This window comes from Carassius gibelio, chromosome A22 (genome assembly GCF_023724105.1).
Source record: "Carassius gibelio isolate Cgi1373 ecotype wild population from Czech Republic chromosome A22, carGib1.2-hapl.c, whole genome shotgun sequence".
NCBI lineage: Eukaryota > Metazoa > Chordata > Actinopteri > Cypriniformes > Cyprinidae > Carassius > Carassius gibelio.
Genome location: NC_068392.1, coordinates 114,335 through 133,088, shown reverse-complemented (window position 1 = coordinate 133,088; position 18,754 = coordinate 114,335). Strand labels below are relative to the sequence as shown.

At 35.8% G+C, this 18,754-nt stretch overlaps 2 protein-coding genes across 6 annotated transcripts in view; both read right to left on the bottom strand.

Annotated features, from left to right (window-relative positions):
• The window catches only part of LOC127942563 (myosin heavy chain, fast skeletal muscle-like), a 139,966-nt gene that overhangs the window by 81,472 nt on the left and 39,740 nt on the right, over positions 1-18,754 (bottom strand). The gene's annotated exons all lie outside the window — the stretch shown is intronic.
• LOC127943131 (stonustoxin subunit beta-like) lies at positions 12,039-14,150 on the bottom strand. Its single transcript, XM_052539326.1, has 3 exons — positions 14,137-14,150; positions 13,525-13,571; positions 12,039-13,440 (listed from the first exon to the last, which is right to left on the bottom strand). Exons 1-3 carry the CDS (start codon positions 14,148-14,150, stop codon positions 12,899-12,901), a joined length of 603 nt encoding a protein of 200 aa, XP_052395286.1. The 3' UTR covers positions 12,039-12,898.

Here is an 18,754-nt window from a genome sequence, read left to right as displayed (position 1 = left end):
GCTGCGTTTGTGTTTATCTCCATGTCGTCGAAACGCTGTCATTTTCATCTCGGAGTCCAATCATTTTTGTTTGGGCTTCCCAGGGACGCTGTACTTGGAGATTAATGGTTACAATTTATGTTTAACTCGGATCCCGAAAATTATAATCCACAAGTAAAACTATGCGCAGCACATTTTGCTCAGGACAGCTTCCTCAATCTCAATCAGTTTAATGCCGGATTCGCACAAAGATTATTCTTGAAAGATGGAGCAGTTCCCTCTTTGTCTGGAGAAGGCGTTGTTTATGGACCACAACCGGAAAGTGTATTTTATTATTTAAGTTGGTGCGTTTAACGCTGTTTAGCTTTGTTAACTAGATGTTAGGGCTGTGCAAAAAAACAAATGTGATTTTCAGGTGCATTTCGTCAGTAAAAACGCTCCTGTGATTATAAGTATATCTCCAGCACATGCTCCTGCCCACTTGCTTCTCAAAACTAGTCCAATCTCGTTTCCAGGAGGACAGCACGCGCTCAGCTGCAGTCGAATCACAACACAGGAACAGCTGGCCCAATCAGAACTCGTTACGTATTTCTGAAGGAGGGACTTTATAGAACAAGGAAGACATCAGCCCGTTTTTGTGACAGTGACAACAGCGGTATACAGATAGGAGAATTATGTGAAAAATACTGTGCTTTTTTACACGTGAAACATGAACATATGTTACATTGCACACTGTAAACACAATCAAAGCTTCAAAAAAGCGCGAAAAACGGGACCTTTAAAATGACTCAGCTGAAGGACATGCGGTTAAATGTTGCGGTTTAGTACAATGCACTGTAATACAGGTCCATACTAAATATGACTGATTTAGTCAACAACATTGTTCTTTTTGACAATTTCAGACCAAAAGTTAAACATTTTTTATATATTTGGCTAGCATGCTTTGTTGTTGTTGACATGCTTCTCTGCCTGAAGAAATAAAAGCAACATTTCAAGCCTTTTCAGGGCAAACACAGAAATAGATTTAAGCCTGTCTGTACTTAAAAAGTCTTTAAAAGGCTAAAAATAAAACCCTAAAATAACTTCTTATTGGCCAGCTGTAGCTTCTACCTTGACTGGGATCAATAAAAGGCACGAGCACCCGCGGGAGCATAACAGAGACGCTCATATCAGTGATGGCCCATCAGACCTGACCTTTATGTGGCTTCTCATCACAACTCACTGATGTCCATCTCACCGCTGCTGTATCAGCCGGAACGACTACATAAAGCAAATCTAGATCTATTATTCATTCAATGGACTGAACTACACAATTGAGACAATGACACAAACAAAACACTAAACACACCACCCGTTTCATCAAAATTCATCAAAAAACACAGAAGTTCTTATAGGAAGGTAGGCTGAATTTGGACAAAAGCACAGATGTCCTCAAAATGTTTGACATAAATTCTCTGGCAACCTGCTTTCCCTTCAGTTTCCCCAAATAGAGCTGAAATATTGAATTGTGTTCAGAATATAGGACAGAGCCACCAGCCTCCCTCTTTAGCTGCAAAGAAACACATCACTGCAGTATTCACACTTCTCTTACTCTTATGACAATATACAACATGTTGTTGGACAGGTGCACCCATTAAACATCTACTCAGTCTTTGATAACATCATATTTTTAACTAACTAAAACAGAGAACACATTGTTATTAAAGCAACAAGTGCGTTACTATCAAATATTACCGACAACTTGTCCGTTTAACTTTAAATACTGTATGTGTAGCGAACTTTGAGCAAACTACACATTCACAATTGCAACAAATATTGTAGAATAATTAAGCAATTGGCTGCTCGGTACACTTAGGGACAGAGTTTAAACACTGCAGACACCGCCCTGAGTAACTCACGATAGAGAGAAGGCTTAGCTCATGAATATTAATTACGTCCTGCCTGATGCAGTCAATCACGTGACCTAATAAACATACGTAAGCCAAGCCACTTCGCTCATTCGCTCATTTAGCCAATCAGATAGACTCACAGGGCGAACGTCGGCTTACGTAGTTAATATTCATGAGCCAGTTCTCCTCCTGGTAGCACAATCGAATCAGAGAGAAGGAACTAGAAAATACATCGCGCCCCTCACACCACACAGGAAGGAAATTAGCCTTGATTTTTCTTTTTCCCAGCAGTGGGCTTCTTTTGTTAATATGTAAATATCCTAACATTCGCTCTGTTCTCAGGCAAACACTGCATTAATCTCTTCGCCTCGCTCTCCGTTAAGATAACGTTAGATTTAACCTGATTAAAATTAACCGGGATTTATTACACAGAAATTCATGATGATGCGTGATATCCTCATAAAACTGCATCAAGGCAGCTTTCTTTTCTACCGGAATTAATGAAAAAAACTAGTGGAAAAAAACTAGAAAGATCATTAATTATTCTGTTACTCCCAAATCAAGATGAACTTGCAGCTCTGATCCAGGAACTTCCTCATGCTAGCAAGCTAATGCTGCTAACCGAGCATCATTTACAGCAGCATTACGTTTAATAATAAAAAGTACGATGTGCTTTCGGTTAGATCATCTATAAAATCCACAAATCACGAAGAATCAGTGGATTGCGTGAACAGCAGAAGACACAACTGCTCGGCCCTTTCCTCTCAGGTCGAGATCTGAAGTCACAACAGTGTTTCAGTGTATGACCTGATACACATGATACATCTGACACATGAGCTGTTTCACATCAGATCACAGTTCCTTTTAGCGACACGACTTGTTTGTCGGATGATTTCAGATCAGAAAACACGCTGTCAACATGAGCACTTTACTTTCTATGAAGCACAGGCTACACCCCAGACTCAGAGATGATGGTGAAGTCTGATGTTCACAGGCTGCTATCAGACAGCGCCTGCTGATCAGTTCAGACCCGAGCCGGTCAGAGGTGATCAAATTAACCCTGGACCCCCGATGTCCTCCGGTCTGATCAATTTTTACTATTCAAAACATCTCATGATCATCTTTATAAAGGACTGGGTGAAACTGGCGGAGCCGACAGGAAAGACACTTATCGACTGGCTATCTCATGTCAGCCTGCCGTGGATAACGTTAACGAAGCTACAAAAGATGCTAAACTACCGTGGGGGGGGGGGGGGAGGCGTCGCCGCAAGCGATACGACTGTCGGATAACGTCTGCACGCGTTACACGAAATCTTCGCAGTGTTCGTGTTGTGAAAACTTACCGTGGACCTGCGGGGACTGCGAGGCGACAGCTTCGAAAAAGCTTCCCTGACTTCTCAATTTTTACTGTCTATGGGAGGGAACGGCGCGAGAACACACTTCCGGGAATACCGTCGAGCGCGTGAGTCACGCGGTCTGCTCTGCGCATGCGCAGCCACAACCCCAACCCCCCCCCCTCTCTCTCTCTCTCATTCACCCATCATTCTACACCTCACGAGAGGCAGTGAGATGGGGAAAAACCTTTATTTTACAGTCTGCCTCCCACTCTGGCTCTCCATGGAGTCAAAATCATCCCATATATGTACGCAAAAAAAGTAAGTTTTGCAAACGAAAATTTAAGTATTGAGGAAATAATTTTGCTTTATGTAAACGGGGAAGTGGCCTAATGGTTAGAGGGTTGGACTCCCAATCGAAGGGTTGTGAGTTCTAGTCTCGGGCCGGACGGAATTGTGGGTGGGGGTAGTGCATGAACAGCTCTCTCTCCACCTTCAATACCAGACTTAGGTGCCCTTGAGCAAGGCATCCAACCCCCAACTGCTCCCTGGGCGCCGCAGCATAAATGGCTGCCCACTGCTCCGGGTGTGTGTGTGTGTGTTCACTGCTCTGTGTGTGCATTTCGGATGGGTTAAATGCAGAGCACAAATTCTGAGTATGGGTCACCATACTTGGCTGAATGTCACTTCACTTTCACTTTCACTTTTCAAAAATAAAGAATTGCAAAACATAAATGAAACAGTGTGAAAGCAGTGATTCTGCAATACATATTTTCAATGGTCATATCTATTAATTTATTTGCAAAGCTGCTTTTATTTTGCTTGTCAGTCTAGTTTGAGCTTGCCATACCATTTTCCCTTTGCGCTTCATTTTTCTGCACGTCTCTCTTTGTGGCACTGTTTTGACGTGGGGGCGGAGTCAAGGGACGGGGGCGTGTACAACATGCCTCCCTGGAAGTGACGTCATCGACCGGAGATGCAGCTAATAGGGATGGGCGATACCTTTTCCTTAAAATTTTAACGATACCGATACAATACCGATACTGCTTATAATTGTAATAAAAGTGTATGTGATTTTTCAAAATAATCTTAATTTAATATATATATATATATATATATATATATATATATATATATACATACACACACACACATATATATATATATATATATATATATATATATATATATATATATATATATATATATATATATATATATATATATATATAAATATATATATATATATATATATATATATATATATATATATATATATATATATATATAAATATATATATATATATATATATATATAAATATATATATATATATATATATATATAAATATATATATATATATATATATATATATATATATATATATATATATAAATATATATATATATATATATATATATATATATATATATATATATGTGTGTGTGTGTGTGTGTGTGTGTGTGTGTGTGTATGTATGTATACATTTATAAATACATTTGCAGTTACCATGGATACAAGAACGATGATTTGTGGTGTTATTGTTAAAACTATGGGTAATTTTCATAAGGGAACCTGAAAAAAATAAAAATAAAAAATTTCACAGGAATGTGCCTGAAAGTGATAAACGGGCCTCGTTTTCACCTAAATGCTTTATAATTTATTTATATTAAAAGTGAATAAGGGGTGCACTGTAGCTGACACCTAAATGAACACATTAAAATTGTTTTATGACTGTCTTTCTCCTCAAATGCTATTGAGCTTCAAATTTGTGTTTGAGCCCATGTGAAAAAGTAGCACAATTTACATATGATTTAGTTTATTTTAATAAATATCAAACATTTGTGCATTATAGCTGACACCAGGGCCGTCGCCAGAACAAACCAAATGGGGGGGCATTTAATTTTCATAGGGGGGCACACTTTTTTTGATGATCTGAGACAGACCATAACAACAACCCATATTAGGCTATAACTAAAATAGACCACAATAGTCTTGTTTTTTTCAATTATTCAAATAAAATACTTCAACGTATGATCTCAACGTCTCTACTACGGCGTGCGCACTATTGAACACTCGACATGGGAAGCAGAATGCTGCATCAGCTTTGACACTATATTCAAGCCAGTCACGAGTCTAATACCATGAAGACACAAAGGAGCGATTTTTATTATTATACAACTGAGCAGGGTATCGCGGTAAAATGATCTGATTCGGTCCTTCATTTCCAAGATCATCAATGGCCTGCAGCTTTGGCCCAGTCACAGCCAGAGCGACGGCAATCACGTCATCACTAGTAGTAGGACCATTCATAATTAGACCCGCGGCTCTGTCTACGCTGTGAACTTGTGTCTCATTAGACAAATTCTCCAATCCTACCATCTCATTAGCTCCAAAGTCGTCTCCACACACGTTGGTGTTGGTCAAAGTCGTCTTTTTCACCGACGAATCTTTAAACCACTTTCTTATATACTGTAGCTTTTCTGTACAAAACCGCCAAAAATTTATTCTGAGATCGCATGCAATGCGCAGCTCAGCTGCGCAAAGGAATTGCGTATAAACAATACAATACTGTATGCTTAACTAAATGAACTGCATGATTTATATATACATATACTTATACACAAACTGCATATTGTAATTTGAATTAATAAAACTACTAACACAAAAATAACATATTGAAAGGTCTGCTGCTGGAGATTTGCCATTAGCTGTTGTATTTGAATAATTAATAAGGTATGTCTTTGCAAGGTTTGGGTGCTGTTTTGGGATGTTTTAACAGTCATTTATGAATATAATTATATTTAAAATTATGTTCTGTGTAATAATGCGTTGAATAATGAATTGTCTGAATCATTTCTGAAGGTAATGTGTTATGCATTTCTAGTGTTACCGTTGTAGTGATTACTGTTCCTGTGAGCCAAGTTCTGCTGAAAACAACGTCATTATCGCATTGATCTAAATCAATAACATGTAATATCAAACATCTAATGCAAGTTGGGTTAATTGTTCTGTGCGTTACGTTTAGGGGGGCACAAAATGTAATTTGGGGGGGCACTGCCCCCCGATGCCCCCCCTTGACGACGGGCCTGGCTGACACCTACATGAACAGTTACAGTTGTTTTTATGACTGTAAGTCATTCTCCTCAGATGCTACTGACGTTAGAAAAGTGTATACCAATATCGCATGTAACTTTAGAGACGGTCCCTAAATTTGAGACTCTCGAATGTCCAACGTCCAGCCAACTTCATTTTTTCATAGTTTTCTTTTCTCTGCGCCGGATTGGTGATGTCCTTTACCCATATGTCCATCCATCAATTATGAACATTCAGCCGCAAACATCAGGTGTGAGCGGTTGCGAGCGCGGATGGGAGAATGGTGCAGGTTTTTTTTTTTTTTTTTGTGCAACTGGGATGGTGCCCCCTCTGGGATTTGGTGCCCTACGAAGACTGCGTTTTCTGCGTATAGGGAGCGGCGGTACTGCTGTCAATCTTTCACGCAAGTCGTGTTGTGATGGTGAATGGCACATTGCACTACGCGCAGCCGCAGACCAATCGGTGTTAAAGTCATACCACCTCGTCTGCGAGACCTTTTCTTTTTATATCATAAACACACTATCCCGATTAGCCTGTCCACACTGCTTAATATATATATAATTAAGTATCGATACTTTGCAGAAAATATCGATACCAAAATAGAAGCTTCTGAGTATCGATATATATCGATACTGCAGGATCGATATGCACATCCCTAGCAGCTAACAGATACAGGTCCTGTCATGATGAGCAAAGACTTTCGAGTGGATCGTTTCTCTTTAATAGCATTAAAACATGCATGTTTTCGTTTTATTTACTTTATTAACAAATTTATGTGTGTATTAACAGCATTTGCTCAAGTTAAAGAAGTTGTTACCATGAACATCTGCTGTTTATTTCTCTCAATGTGCACACTTTTATAGCATTAATTGTTTAATTTGGTTAAATGCATGTGTATTAACAGTGTTTGTTTAAAATCTCTTAACTTGTGGAGGACGCCAGCGCACAGAAGCGTTCTTTGTTCACATTAGTTCATATAATAATATTAATATTCTTTATGTAATGTATTTTATTCATTAAGTCAATATTTTGTCAATTTCTTTACATAGTTTTTTATTATCAAGATGTAAAGCCTTTGCTGCATAAATAAGTCTAGAAATACCCTTTGCCTTTGTAATTAAAACTTAAAGAGAGGTCTCTATTAGCCAATGATTAAACTTTTTTTCTTTAGTTTTTTTTTTCAATAATAGGACTAAAATTCAGCAAGCACCTTCTTTTCTGGTCTTTGGTTATCAATATTCCAAGATATTGAACCCAATTCTTTAAAGGAATACCATAGTAGCTAGTTCCGTTTTGGCCGTAAGCTCACATTTAGCCAAATTTAAGTTTACCCCAAATTCACCAATTAGATCAGTTGCCACAGATATCTGATTCTCATTTTGAATAAAGAGAGTAGTGTCATCGGCTAATTGTGTGATTTTTATCTCTCTATCAATAATAGTGATACCTCTCAGTGGGCTTGATATAATATGAGAGGAAAGAAGCTGACTTACTAACAAAAAGAGGTATCGAGATACTGGGCACCCCTGCCTAATTCCTTTGGAAATATAAAATCTAGGGGGAATACCATTACATAACTTCATAGAACAGTTTTTGTAAAGGGTTTCGATTGCTGCAGAAAAAAATAATCTTAAATCAAATTTCTTTAGAGTATCAAGGATAAAATGATGTTCTACAGAATCAAATGGTTTAAAATAAAAAAACAAAAACAAAAAATAATATAAAATATTATTTGTAATGTGCCGATTTTTCATGAATCCTGATTGCGTTTCATCGATTACTGAATCTAAAGTTTTTTTCAATCTTCTAGCTAAAATTAGGGCCAACAGTTTATAATCATTATTCAATAAACAAATAGGGCGCCAATTATCAATATACTGTCTGTCTTTATTTGGTTTGGGAAGCAATACAATTAAACCTTGTGTTAAAGTGGGTGGAAGACACTGTTTTTTGATGCTTTCAACAAAAACCTCTAAAAGAAAGGGAGCCAATTCCTTTGAGAATATTTATAGAACTCTGATGTCAAACCATCAGTACCTGGTGATTTGGAATTTTTCAAATGATTAATTGCATCCATCAGCTGGCAATATGTTACAAGTCTATCACAAAGTTCCTTTTCATTTCTATTAATAGGTTCAATCTGCAAAGAATTCAATTCAGGCTTTGGCTGACACCTGAGAGTAACTAGACGTATACAAATGTTGTTAAAATTCACTACAGTATTGAGAAATGACTGTATGATCATCTGTTATAACCCCATTAATATTTCATTTATTAATTGGGTTAAATAATGCTTTTTTAAATGTGAATTTTGTTCCCCTGCCTCAAGTTCCCCATTCAGCTTTTTTCTCATACAAATCCTGTCATGGCCGCCAGCCCGGAGCCACTGCACAAGATGGCCGCAGGTCAGGATCCCGTTGATCTTCCAGAGTCATGTCAGTTCCCCATTGACCTTCCAGAATCAAGGTCGAGTCACCACTGACTGTCCAGAGTCAGGTCAAGTCACCATTAACCCCCATGAGTCAAAACCACAGTTACACTTTATGAGTCAAGTCAAGTCACCGTTGATCTTCGTGAACAAAGTCAAGTCACTACTCTAGTTAATTTCTGTCATGGCTATGGAAGCCTTCTGTGAACTTTGACTTATCACGGCCAAAGAGGCCACCATTAATCAGTTTATGTTCTCTGTTCCAGTCCCACCTAACCATACGTGCTCTCCTGTGCCATTGACTCCACCATCGTTGTACTCTTCTCCGCCCTGGCTTCGGTCCCATCTGCTCCACCTTGGTGGGCTCCAGCTCCCCTTGCTCCGCCCTGGCTTCTGTCCGGTCTGCTCCGCCCTGGTGGGCTCCAGTTCCACCTGCTCCACCCTGGAGGGCTTCTGTCCCATGTGCTCTGCCCTGGTGGGCTTCTGTCGCATCTGCTCCGCCCTGGTGAGCTCCAGCTCCACCTGCTCCGCCCTGGTGGGCTTATGTCCCATCTGCTCCGCCCTGGTGGGCTCCAGCTCCACCTGCTCCGCCCTGGTGGGCTTATGTCCCATCTGCTCCGCCCTGGTGGGCTCCAGCTCCACCTGCTCCGCCCTGGTGGGCTTATGTCCCATCTGCTCCGCCCTGGTGGGCTCCAGCTCCACCTGCTCCGCCCTGGTGGGCTTATGTCCCATCTGCTCCGCCCTGGTGGGCTCCAGCTCCACCTGCTCCGCCCTGGTGGGCTTATGTCCCATCTGCTCCGCCCTGGTGGGCTCCAGCTCCACCTGCTCCGTCCTGGTGGGCTCCAGGTCCCCTCGCTCCGTCCTGGTGGGCTCCAGCTCCCCTTGCTCTGCCCTGGCTTCTGTCCCGTCTGCTCCATCCTGGTGAGCTCCAGCTCCACCTGCTCCGCCTTGGTGGGCTTCTGTCCCATCTGCTCCAGCCTGGTGGGCTCCAGCTCCCCTTGCTACGCCCTGGTGGGCTCCAGCTCTGCCCGGTGGGCTCCTGTTCCCAAGTTAATTAGTCAAAAGTCCAAGCTGCAGCTGGTGGACAAATGACTTGTAAATACATATCATGAAACGGGGTACACTTGTGTTCATAAGTTAATAAATCGAGGTTATCAGTCTTGTTCTTTGCTTATTGCTTTCATATCATCCCTCTTAAAACATCCCATCTTTCTGTAGATTATCTTTTTCTCTCTTTCATGATATCATGTCTTGTAAGAGTCAAAAATATTGAGGCCTTCATTCAGTTTGGATGCGTTTCATTCTAATATAATTATGTTTATGACTAGTAGCTTATGATTGTATTATATGATCACATTATGTGATGAGTTTACATTTACATTATTAATGAAATCACTGACTACAGTCAGCCATTGAATACTACGAGCCTAAAAAATGTGTCATTTTCTATCAGGTATAAATTGTTTATTATACAGATGTAATATTTTCTACATTATATTTATTTATTTATCTTCATTTAACTTTTTGTTAAACAATGTCCTGTTGAGGAAACTTAATGACTGCACTTTATTCTTCTCTTATGGATTTGTTGTGTTTCATATTAAAGAGATTATCAGATAGATTAAATATTGCGTAGTGTCATAAAATCTTTTAGAAATTCTAAATAATAAACAGAAAATATTATTGAACAAAAATACATTACAATGATTTTCCTGAGGGAAAAAGTTAAATTTCAATTACCAAGTGCGACTCACAAATTATAGGAGCTCAAGAGTTTAATTTTAATGGAAAAAACAGCTAATAAAATTTTTACAAATATTGCACAGTATTATAAAATCTCCTCAAAACTCTAAATATTAAAACAAATAAATTAATATTTATACCATAAATTATTTTACTAATTCGAAATAATAAACAGAAAATATTATTGAACAAAAATATATTGCATTGAACTTCCTGTAAAAAAAAATGTTTTGTACCAATTGTCACCCAAAAATAAAGGAGCTCAAGAGTTGAATTTTACAAATAGCTAAATAAAAAAAAAGTATATATATATATATATATATATATATATATATATATATATATATATATATATATATATATATCTTAAAATCTTGTAATAATTCTAAATAATTAACAGAAAATATTATTAAACAAAAAATATAACACTGATTTTGCTTGGAAAAAGAGTAATTTTAATGGGGGAAACAGCTAATAAATATTGTAAAAATACTGCAGAGTAACATAAAATCCCCTCACAATTCTAAATATTTAGCAAAAAAAAAAAAAAAAAAAAAATATATATATATATATATTATTGAACAAAAACATTACATTAATTTCCCTTTTTTAAGTACCAAGTATGATCCAAAAAATAAAGGAGCTAATGAGCTTAATTTTAAAGAGAAAATGGATCATAAAAGTTTTATAAATATAGTGCATAGTGTCATAATTAACAGAGAAATATTATGGGATCAGAAAATGTATGACCTAGATTTTCCTGAGGAAATAAATAAATAAATAATAATAATAAGAAGAAGAAATAAAGTGAATTCAGGTTGTTTCAATTGTGACCCAAGAATGTAGAAATTAAATGGTTTCATTTTAAAGGAAAAATAGGTCATTCAAGTTTTATAAATATTGCGTAGTGTCATAAAATCTTCTAGTAATTCTAAATAATAAAGAGAAAATATTATTGAACAAAAATACATTACAATGATTTTCCTGAGGGGAAAAGTTAAATTTCAATTACCAAGTGAGACTCACAAATGAAGGAGCTCAAGAGTTTAATTTTAATGGAAAAAACAGCTAATACAATGTTTTACAAATATTGCATAGTATCATAAAATCTCCTCAAAACTCTAAATATTAAAACAAATAAATAAATATTTTAAGTACCAAGTGTGACCCAAAAAATAAAGGAGCTAAAGAGCTTAATTTTAAAGAGAAAATGGATCATAAAAGTTTTATAAATATAGTGCATAGTGTCATAAAATGTTTAATAATTTTAAATAATTAACAGAGAAATATTATGGGATCAGAAAATGTATGATCTAGATTTTCCTGAGGAAAAAAATAAAAGAATTATAATAATGATAAGAAGAAATAAAGTGAATTCAGGTTGTTTCAAGTGTGACCCAAGAATGTAGAAATTAAATGGTTTTATTATAAAGAAAAAACAGCTCATACAAGTTTTATAAATATTGCGTAGTGTCTTTTAGAAATTTTAAATAATAAACAGAAAATATTATTGAAAAAAAAATTACATTGAACTTCCTGTATAAAAAAAAAAAAATGTTTTGTACCAATTGTCACCCAAAAATAAAGGAGCTCAAGAGTTGAATTTTACAGGAAAAATAGCTAAAGTAAAAAAAAGTACACACACACACACACACACACACATATATATATATACACATCTTAAAATCTTGTAATAATTCTAAATTAACAGAAAATATTATTAAACAAAAATATATAACACTGATTTTGCTTGGAAAAAGAGTTTAATTTTAATGGGGCGAACAGCTAATACATTTTTTTTTTTTTTACAAATATTGCATAGTATCATAAAATCTCCTCAAAACTTTAAACTTGTTACATTTTGATGAAATAGTGAACATAATATGTTGAAAATAAACTCATTAAACTACTAGACAAAAGAGAGATTTAGAGAATAAAAGTCAAATAAAATGTAGAGAATGAGTCGATGAATATGAGAGAAGAAAGAGAGAGAAAGTAGAGACACAGAGTTGATCTGATCGAACACGAGACACACAAGACCAGGATTTGAATCAGATTTACTTCTGAATCAGATTCTCCTCACAATAACAATATTTCACATCAGAGAAAAAGAGATTAATCATCATGTTAATAATAATGTACAATAATACTGGACTGATTAGATGTTTCTATTAAACTAAAACTGGATAAACTCCTGAAAATACAGCGACACAACAGAGGAAATATGAGATATTATTTGACACATAATTATCAGAGTGTGTGTGTGTGTGAGTGTGTGTTTAATGTTTAATGTGACACAGAGACACTGAAGAGGTTGTATGAAGGTAAAATCCAGCGAGTAGTGGCTGAGTGAATGTGTGTAAGTGTGTGAGTGTGTGTGTGTGTGTGTGTGTGTGTGTGTGTGAATGTGTGTGAGTGTGTGTGTGTGTTCAGTGTTTAATGTGACACAGAGACACTGAAGAGTTTGCATAACCAAGGTTAAATCCAGCGAGTAGCGGTCGAGTGAATGTGTGTGTGAATGTGTGTAAGTGTGTGAGTGTGTGTGTGTCAGAGACGCTGTAGAAGGACAGAGAGCCGCTCGACTCGTCCAGAAACACTGCGACTCTCTTACAGGAGTCTGGATCAACAGAGATCTCAGTGGAGTTATCATTGTGAAGAGCAGAGAATCCTTGATCAGAGCAGATCAGAATCCAGGAGATATCATTACGTCCAAACCTACAGTCATCACTCCTTCCTTTCCTCTGGATTTCTTTATAACACACTGATATCTGAACTTTTCCGCTCCATTCAGTCTCCCAGTAACAGCGTCCAGTCAGACTCTCTGAACACACAACCTGCTCAAAATAATCAAATCTGTCGGGATGATCAGGATACGACTGATCCTCAGAGACACGCGTCACCTTTCTGTTCTCCTCAGACAGAACGAGTCGAGTGTTTGCTGTGTTTGGATCCAGTGTGAGATCACAGGCGTCTGAACACAACACACACACATTACAACACACACATTTACAACTCAACTACAAACAACAAAACTGTGTTTCTGTGTGTGACTTACATTTGTGGAGTATTGATGTGATCCTGAACTCTCCTCCGTGATCCACACTAGAAAACACACACACACACACACACAATTTAATAGAGTAAACAATGTTTTCACTTCAGGTCATATTTCAGGAAGCCGAATCATTTTATCAGAATTTTTTCACGGTTTCTTCTGAGTCTCTAAACAATATTACAATTTCATCAAAAGTGACTTACATTACATTCAGCTAACAATGTTCTCCTAATCTGTTTATATTTGTGAAATGACATCAGCAGTCCAGAAAAACAAACAAACAAACAAAAACACAACGACACACTTCAGCTTTGATCTGATCTGACTGCGCTGGTCATATTATCACAACGAACACATAATTCTTGTTTTAGGCATCAGACATTTAAATACATATAAATACTCGTAAAACAACACATTTAGAGTTTGTAAAACACACTGATGTCTGTGAAAGCAACAATATCAATCATTCAAATGTGTTTTATTCTGATCAGAGACACACAGTGTAAGTCACTGTAAAGTTGACGCTGTTCTTCTCTCAGTTCACCGGACACTTGTTACATGTGTTTCAGGAGAAACAGAGACGTTTATCCAGCTGTAAATCTCTGAACAAACATGACGGCACCCATCTAACGCTACAGATCACGATCAAGATCATTTAGAAACTAAACACACTCATTCACACACATCTGAGAATCTGAATATCAGATAGTTCAGGACACGGACATGAGCAAGTGTGTGAATATTTACAATAAAGAAGGAAATAGAAATAAAAGTGATCTGTGTGTCGTACAGTGTTGTGTCATGTGACGAGCCTGATGCGTCGTCACGGAAACAGTAAAAGGGTAACGTTCTGAAATAAGGGTCTCCTAAAAAATCTGGGACCACAAGAATATATAAAACTCACAGTGAAAGAGTTAAACATTCGTTCATTGTTCATTTTATGGTTTGCAGGGAAGAGAAGAGAAGCTATTTCATCACATGCTCATTTGAGATTTCTCTTCAATTGTAATTATTGTTATTGTAAATATTAATTTTTCCTTGTCCTCGGAGGAGAATCAGAGACTGTGGCTCATTCAAGAGCTGCACATTCACTTTTCTTGAACATAGCTCTGGTGCGACTGAGTCTGAAAGTTTTGTAGCACAAGTATAAAACGTCTGTTATCGTGTCCTAAAGCCTATATTAAATAAATTAAAGCCTATATTAATATTATACAATGTGTGATCACAAATCTCACACAGATTTCCTTTACACACACAGATATACGCTGCTCTCGTCTGAAAACACTTAAAACCTGTCTCTCCTCTCACTCAGGCTGTGTCCTGTGCTCGCTCAAATCTCTCTGGGCTCATGTGCTGTAGATATTCATTATTTTCACACCTGAATTAAACTTTATCAAAAGATATCAACCAATCAGATGGATCTGTAATTTCTTTACAATTTAATATGATTAGAAATGAATCAGTTGGTTGGATGATCTGGAAGAAGATGTTTGCAGTCACATATTAACAAGGTCATAATCAGGTAAACTTAATAAAAACAAGAGTAACAGAAATGAATCTAGCTTATGTTGTTGTGTTACTTTCATCCCAACCGATGGGGTCGAAAACAACAATGTACAATTTATGTTCAAAGTGAAATTACACTGAAGTCTTTCTACATTTCTGCAAAACACCACCTGATAGAGTTACTGACCACAGCAGAAATATATCTCTGTCTACAGCATTATCTTTTAAAATGATGTTTTTATGAAGAATGGTACTTTCACCCCTGCTCTCCCCTAAAGGTTTAATTAAAATTTAAACGTTTTCCTCTCTTTAGAAAATCGTAATGAAGCAAACGCTTAACAAGATCTATACATTTAGTAGTAGCCCTTTATTGGAGAACAGCCACGGGTAAAATTGACCCCTGTGATGCGAGTGTTAATTATCTGACTCACAACAAGGTGAGTCAGACATTATTAATATTCATATTTTGGGCTCATCTGTTTTTCTGCAGATATTATGCTTTATTAATATGTGAGCACAGAATGTGTCTTTTAATATCACTGTCCTCTCATATAAAGAGAATATAAATAAATGCCGGGCTCATATGTGTATCTGCACACAGTATATGCTTTACAGTTGGGTCTTTATCACGGTCTTGGTACATGAAGCACATGAAGAGTTATTTATGTTGAGCATTTGAGAAAGTCCCTGTTCACGTTCTGCTGATTCTCAAGCTGAGTGATGTTAAAGACTAAACCAAACAACATCAAATCATTCGAAAACACCCAGCGATGTGATTCTTTTACTGACTGATGGACAGTGGGTTTCATCAGTCACATTATTAATAGATTTACTATCCGCTGTCTTCTCGTCATCTCCACGAGCTGCTTCTCTTGGTGTTCACGTAGAAAAGGTGAAAAAACAATCTGCATTGAACAGTTTTCTCTCACAAAGATGATCTGAGTCACTATTGCAATTCTCCATGCAGCATGAATGATGTAAAATGGTGACATTTCTTCAGTTTCAACTGAACGAAACTTGCACTGATTGATCTTAAAATATGTCAGTGTCCTTGTTTTGTCTCAAGATGCACACCAGTAATGTTTTTGTTTAAGCCATGTTTATATAAATTACCTAAATGTCCTAATTGAACTATGATCTAATCCTCTCTTTCAATACATTCAAGTCTCCCAGTCATTGACTTTGACTAAAATGATGTAATTTACAATTCAGTGTTGTTAAAAATTATTTAGATAAAACCAGATCAGAAAACGGGTCATTTATACCTGTAAGCACCAGTGAGTCAAACTGACCTGCTATTGAATCGTATTTCCACGTTGTCGTTTACTTGCCGCTTATGTTTTAACATTGTACATTTCTAGTCAAGGCATTTCACTCTTTCACTCACTGATTTAACGGTTGGGTCATTCCTGTTATACACTGACTTTTATGTCCCAATGATTTATTTAATCATATTTTATCTAAAACGAGTCACATATTTATAAGATATGGCTTAAATTGTGTATTTAGGTCTTCTTTATCACTTAAACAGGCATGATAGAAACTATAAATAATATTTTGTATTTTACACACCTATGTCTTCAGTCCAAAGTAATCAACTTCCACAATAAATATTAACCATAAAATAATTGATTTTTTTTTGTAAAAAAATCAAAATTTGTTTTAATTATGTTATAGACTAGGCTAAACTGCCTCAAATCATACATTAAATCATATATATATATATATATATATATATATATATATATATATATATATATATATATATATATATATATATTTTTTTTTTTTTTCTTCTTCAATTAACGTGAAATATTACAATATTTAATACAATTTAATCCATTTTTTTTCATCATAAAAACACAATAAGTGTCATCACTGTCCATTACTGTTCTTTACTGTGATGGTTTTTGTGGTTGTTTGTTAATCTAGTTAATCCAAATGATTTATAACATCTTTATTTTTAATCAAATATGAATAAAACAAATTATTATGTCTGTCCTCTCTAATTTGTAATTGTTTCTCTAGCCATCTGAACAGATAATGGTTTTGTCACCATGATTGATTGTGATAAGGAACCACATAGCTATCTTTCGTTTCCCTCCCCCAAAGGAAATCTGGATTATTATTTATTTATTTTATTATTATTATTATTTTTTTTTTTTTTGTATCGTTTAGAAACAATATAATGTAGGAGAAGTTCCACACATTACAGATGGGAAACCACCCTGTTATTCTCCTGTCATTTGAAATAATAATTTCACAGCAATGTTAAATGTTTGGCATACTTTTGTCTTATTTTGTGAGGCGAGGAGCACTAACAGCATATATATATATATATATATATATATATATATATATATATATATATATATATATATATATATATATATATATATATATATATATAAAAATATATAAAATTGGCACAAAAAGTACCTGTCCTTAATAATTAAGACATATTCTATTCATCAATGATTGTTTTGATATCGTAAAAAACAAAACAAATTATAAGATGGCATAAGGGACATAAACAATAATTAGCCTTTCTTGGATAGTATAAGATTTACATTATTAACATGTTGTGATAACTATCTATATGTCACCTACAGTGTGGAATATTTTCATGGAAAGTGTCTGAACAATCTACCCATAATTATTATTTTTAGAGTCCCAGAGCTTGACCAATATCATTTTCTAATAGTTAAACATGTCACTATTTTGGTAGAATGCAAAAAACATAAAAATCATGTCACTTTTTTCCCCAACACTTATGAAGCCAAAATGTTATCACATAACAGGAATGACCCGGTTATCAGTTTCATAAATTAAGTAAAAATGAAAAAAAAAAAAAGGTTATTTATGGAAGGTAAGTATTAGAAACACTAAACTCCATGAGTGATGGAGAGTCTGATGGTAATTGTGTCCAGGTTCAGCTCAGCATCTGACAGTGATCCAGATATTTACTGTCATATTTACACGTTTTAGCTTAACATTACTCTAATTGGTCAAACTTTGGTTTATTACATTATTGTCTTGCCATATCATTTATTGTTCGCTACTGTGTTGATATTCTAGTCGGGCCATTTGCTGAAGAAATAAATTGATTAATCTGATCTGATGTAATGAATAAAACTTTGTTTTTGATTGAAGTTGTTATCTTATTCAAACTATAAATGATATAACTAAACAAATGAATAAATATTTAGCCGTGCACTTGAATTTGTCATCTCATCATCTTCTGCCATGTGGTGAATTATTATTGCTCTTTATTGTCCATAGACTATATTAGTCATTTAAATAGCAAGGGTTATCTTAATATATTGATTAATGACATTGTATAATAATGTACCACCCAAATATTTAGGCTACTACCTTCTATTTTTCACTGTCAGTGCAGGCCTTTTTTTATTACAGTAGGCTACTGACCATTAGGATTTGGTTTTAGCTATACAGCGACCTCTGGCGGTTCTAGTGTTAAAGAAAAAGAGTCAGGAATTATCTTTTTTTTTTCTCTTGAATGCATGACAGTTTCACCAATCATTACACATTTGTGTCTTAGTGACTCAGACAGCAAATCTTACACAAATTTGTATATCAAGTTCAAAGTAATAAAATAAGTCATATTTGGTTATATGTAGGCACTTGAAAGGGCATTTTGAGCAACTGCTGCACCACCATCACTTACATTCAGCATTTGTTGCACAGAAGAAAAAATTGAAAA

Coding starts and splice junctions, on each gene's coding strand:
- LOC127943131 (XM_052539326.1), bottom strand. Junction 13,441..13,524: donor CACATCAATACTCCACAAAT/GTAAGTCACACA, acceptor TGTTGTGTTCAG/ACGCCTGTGATCTCACACTG.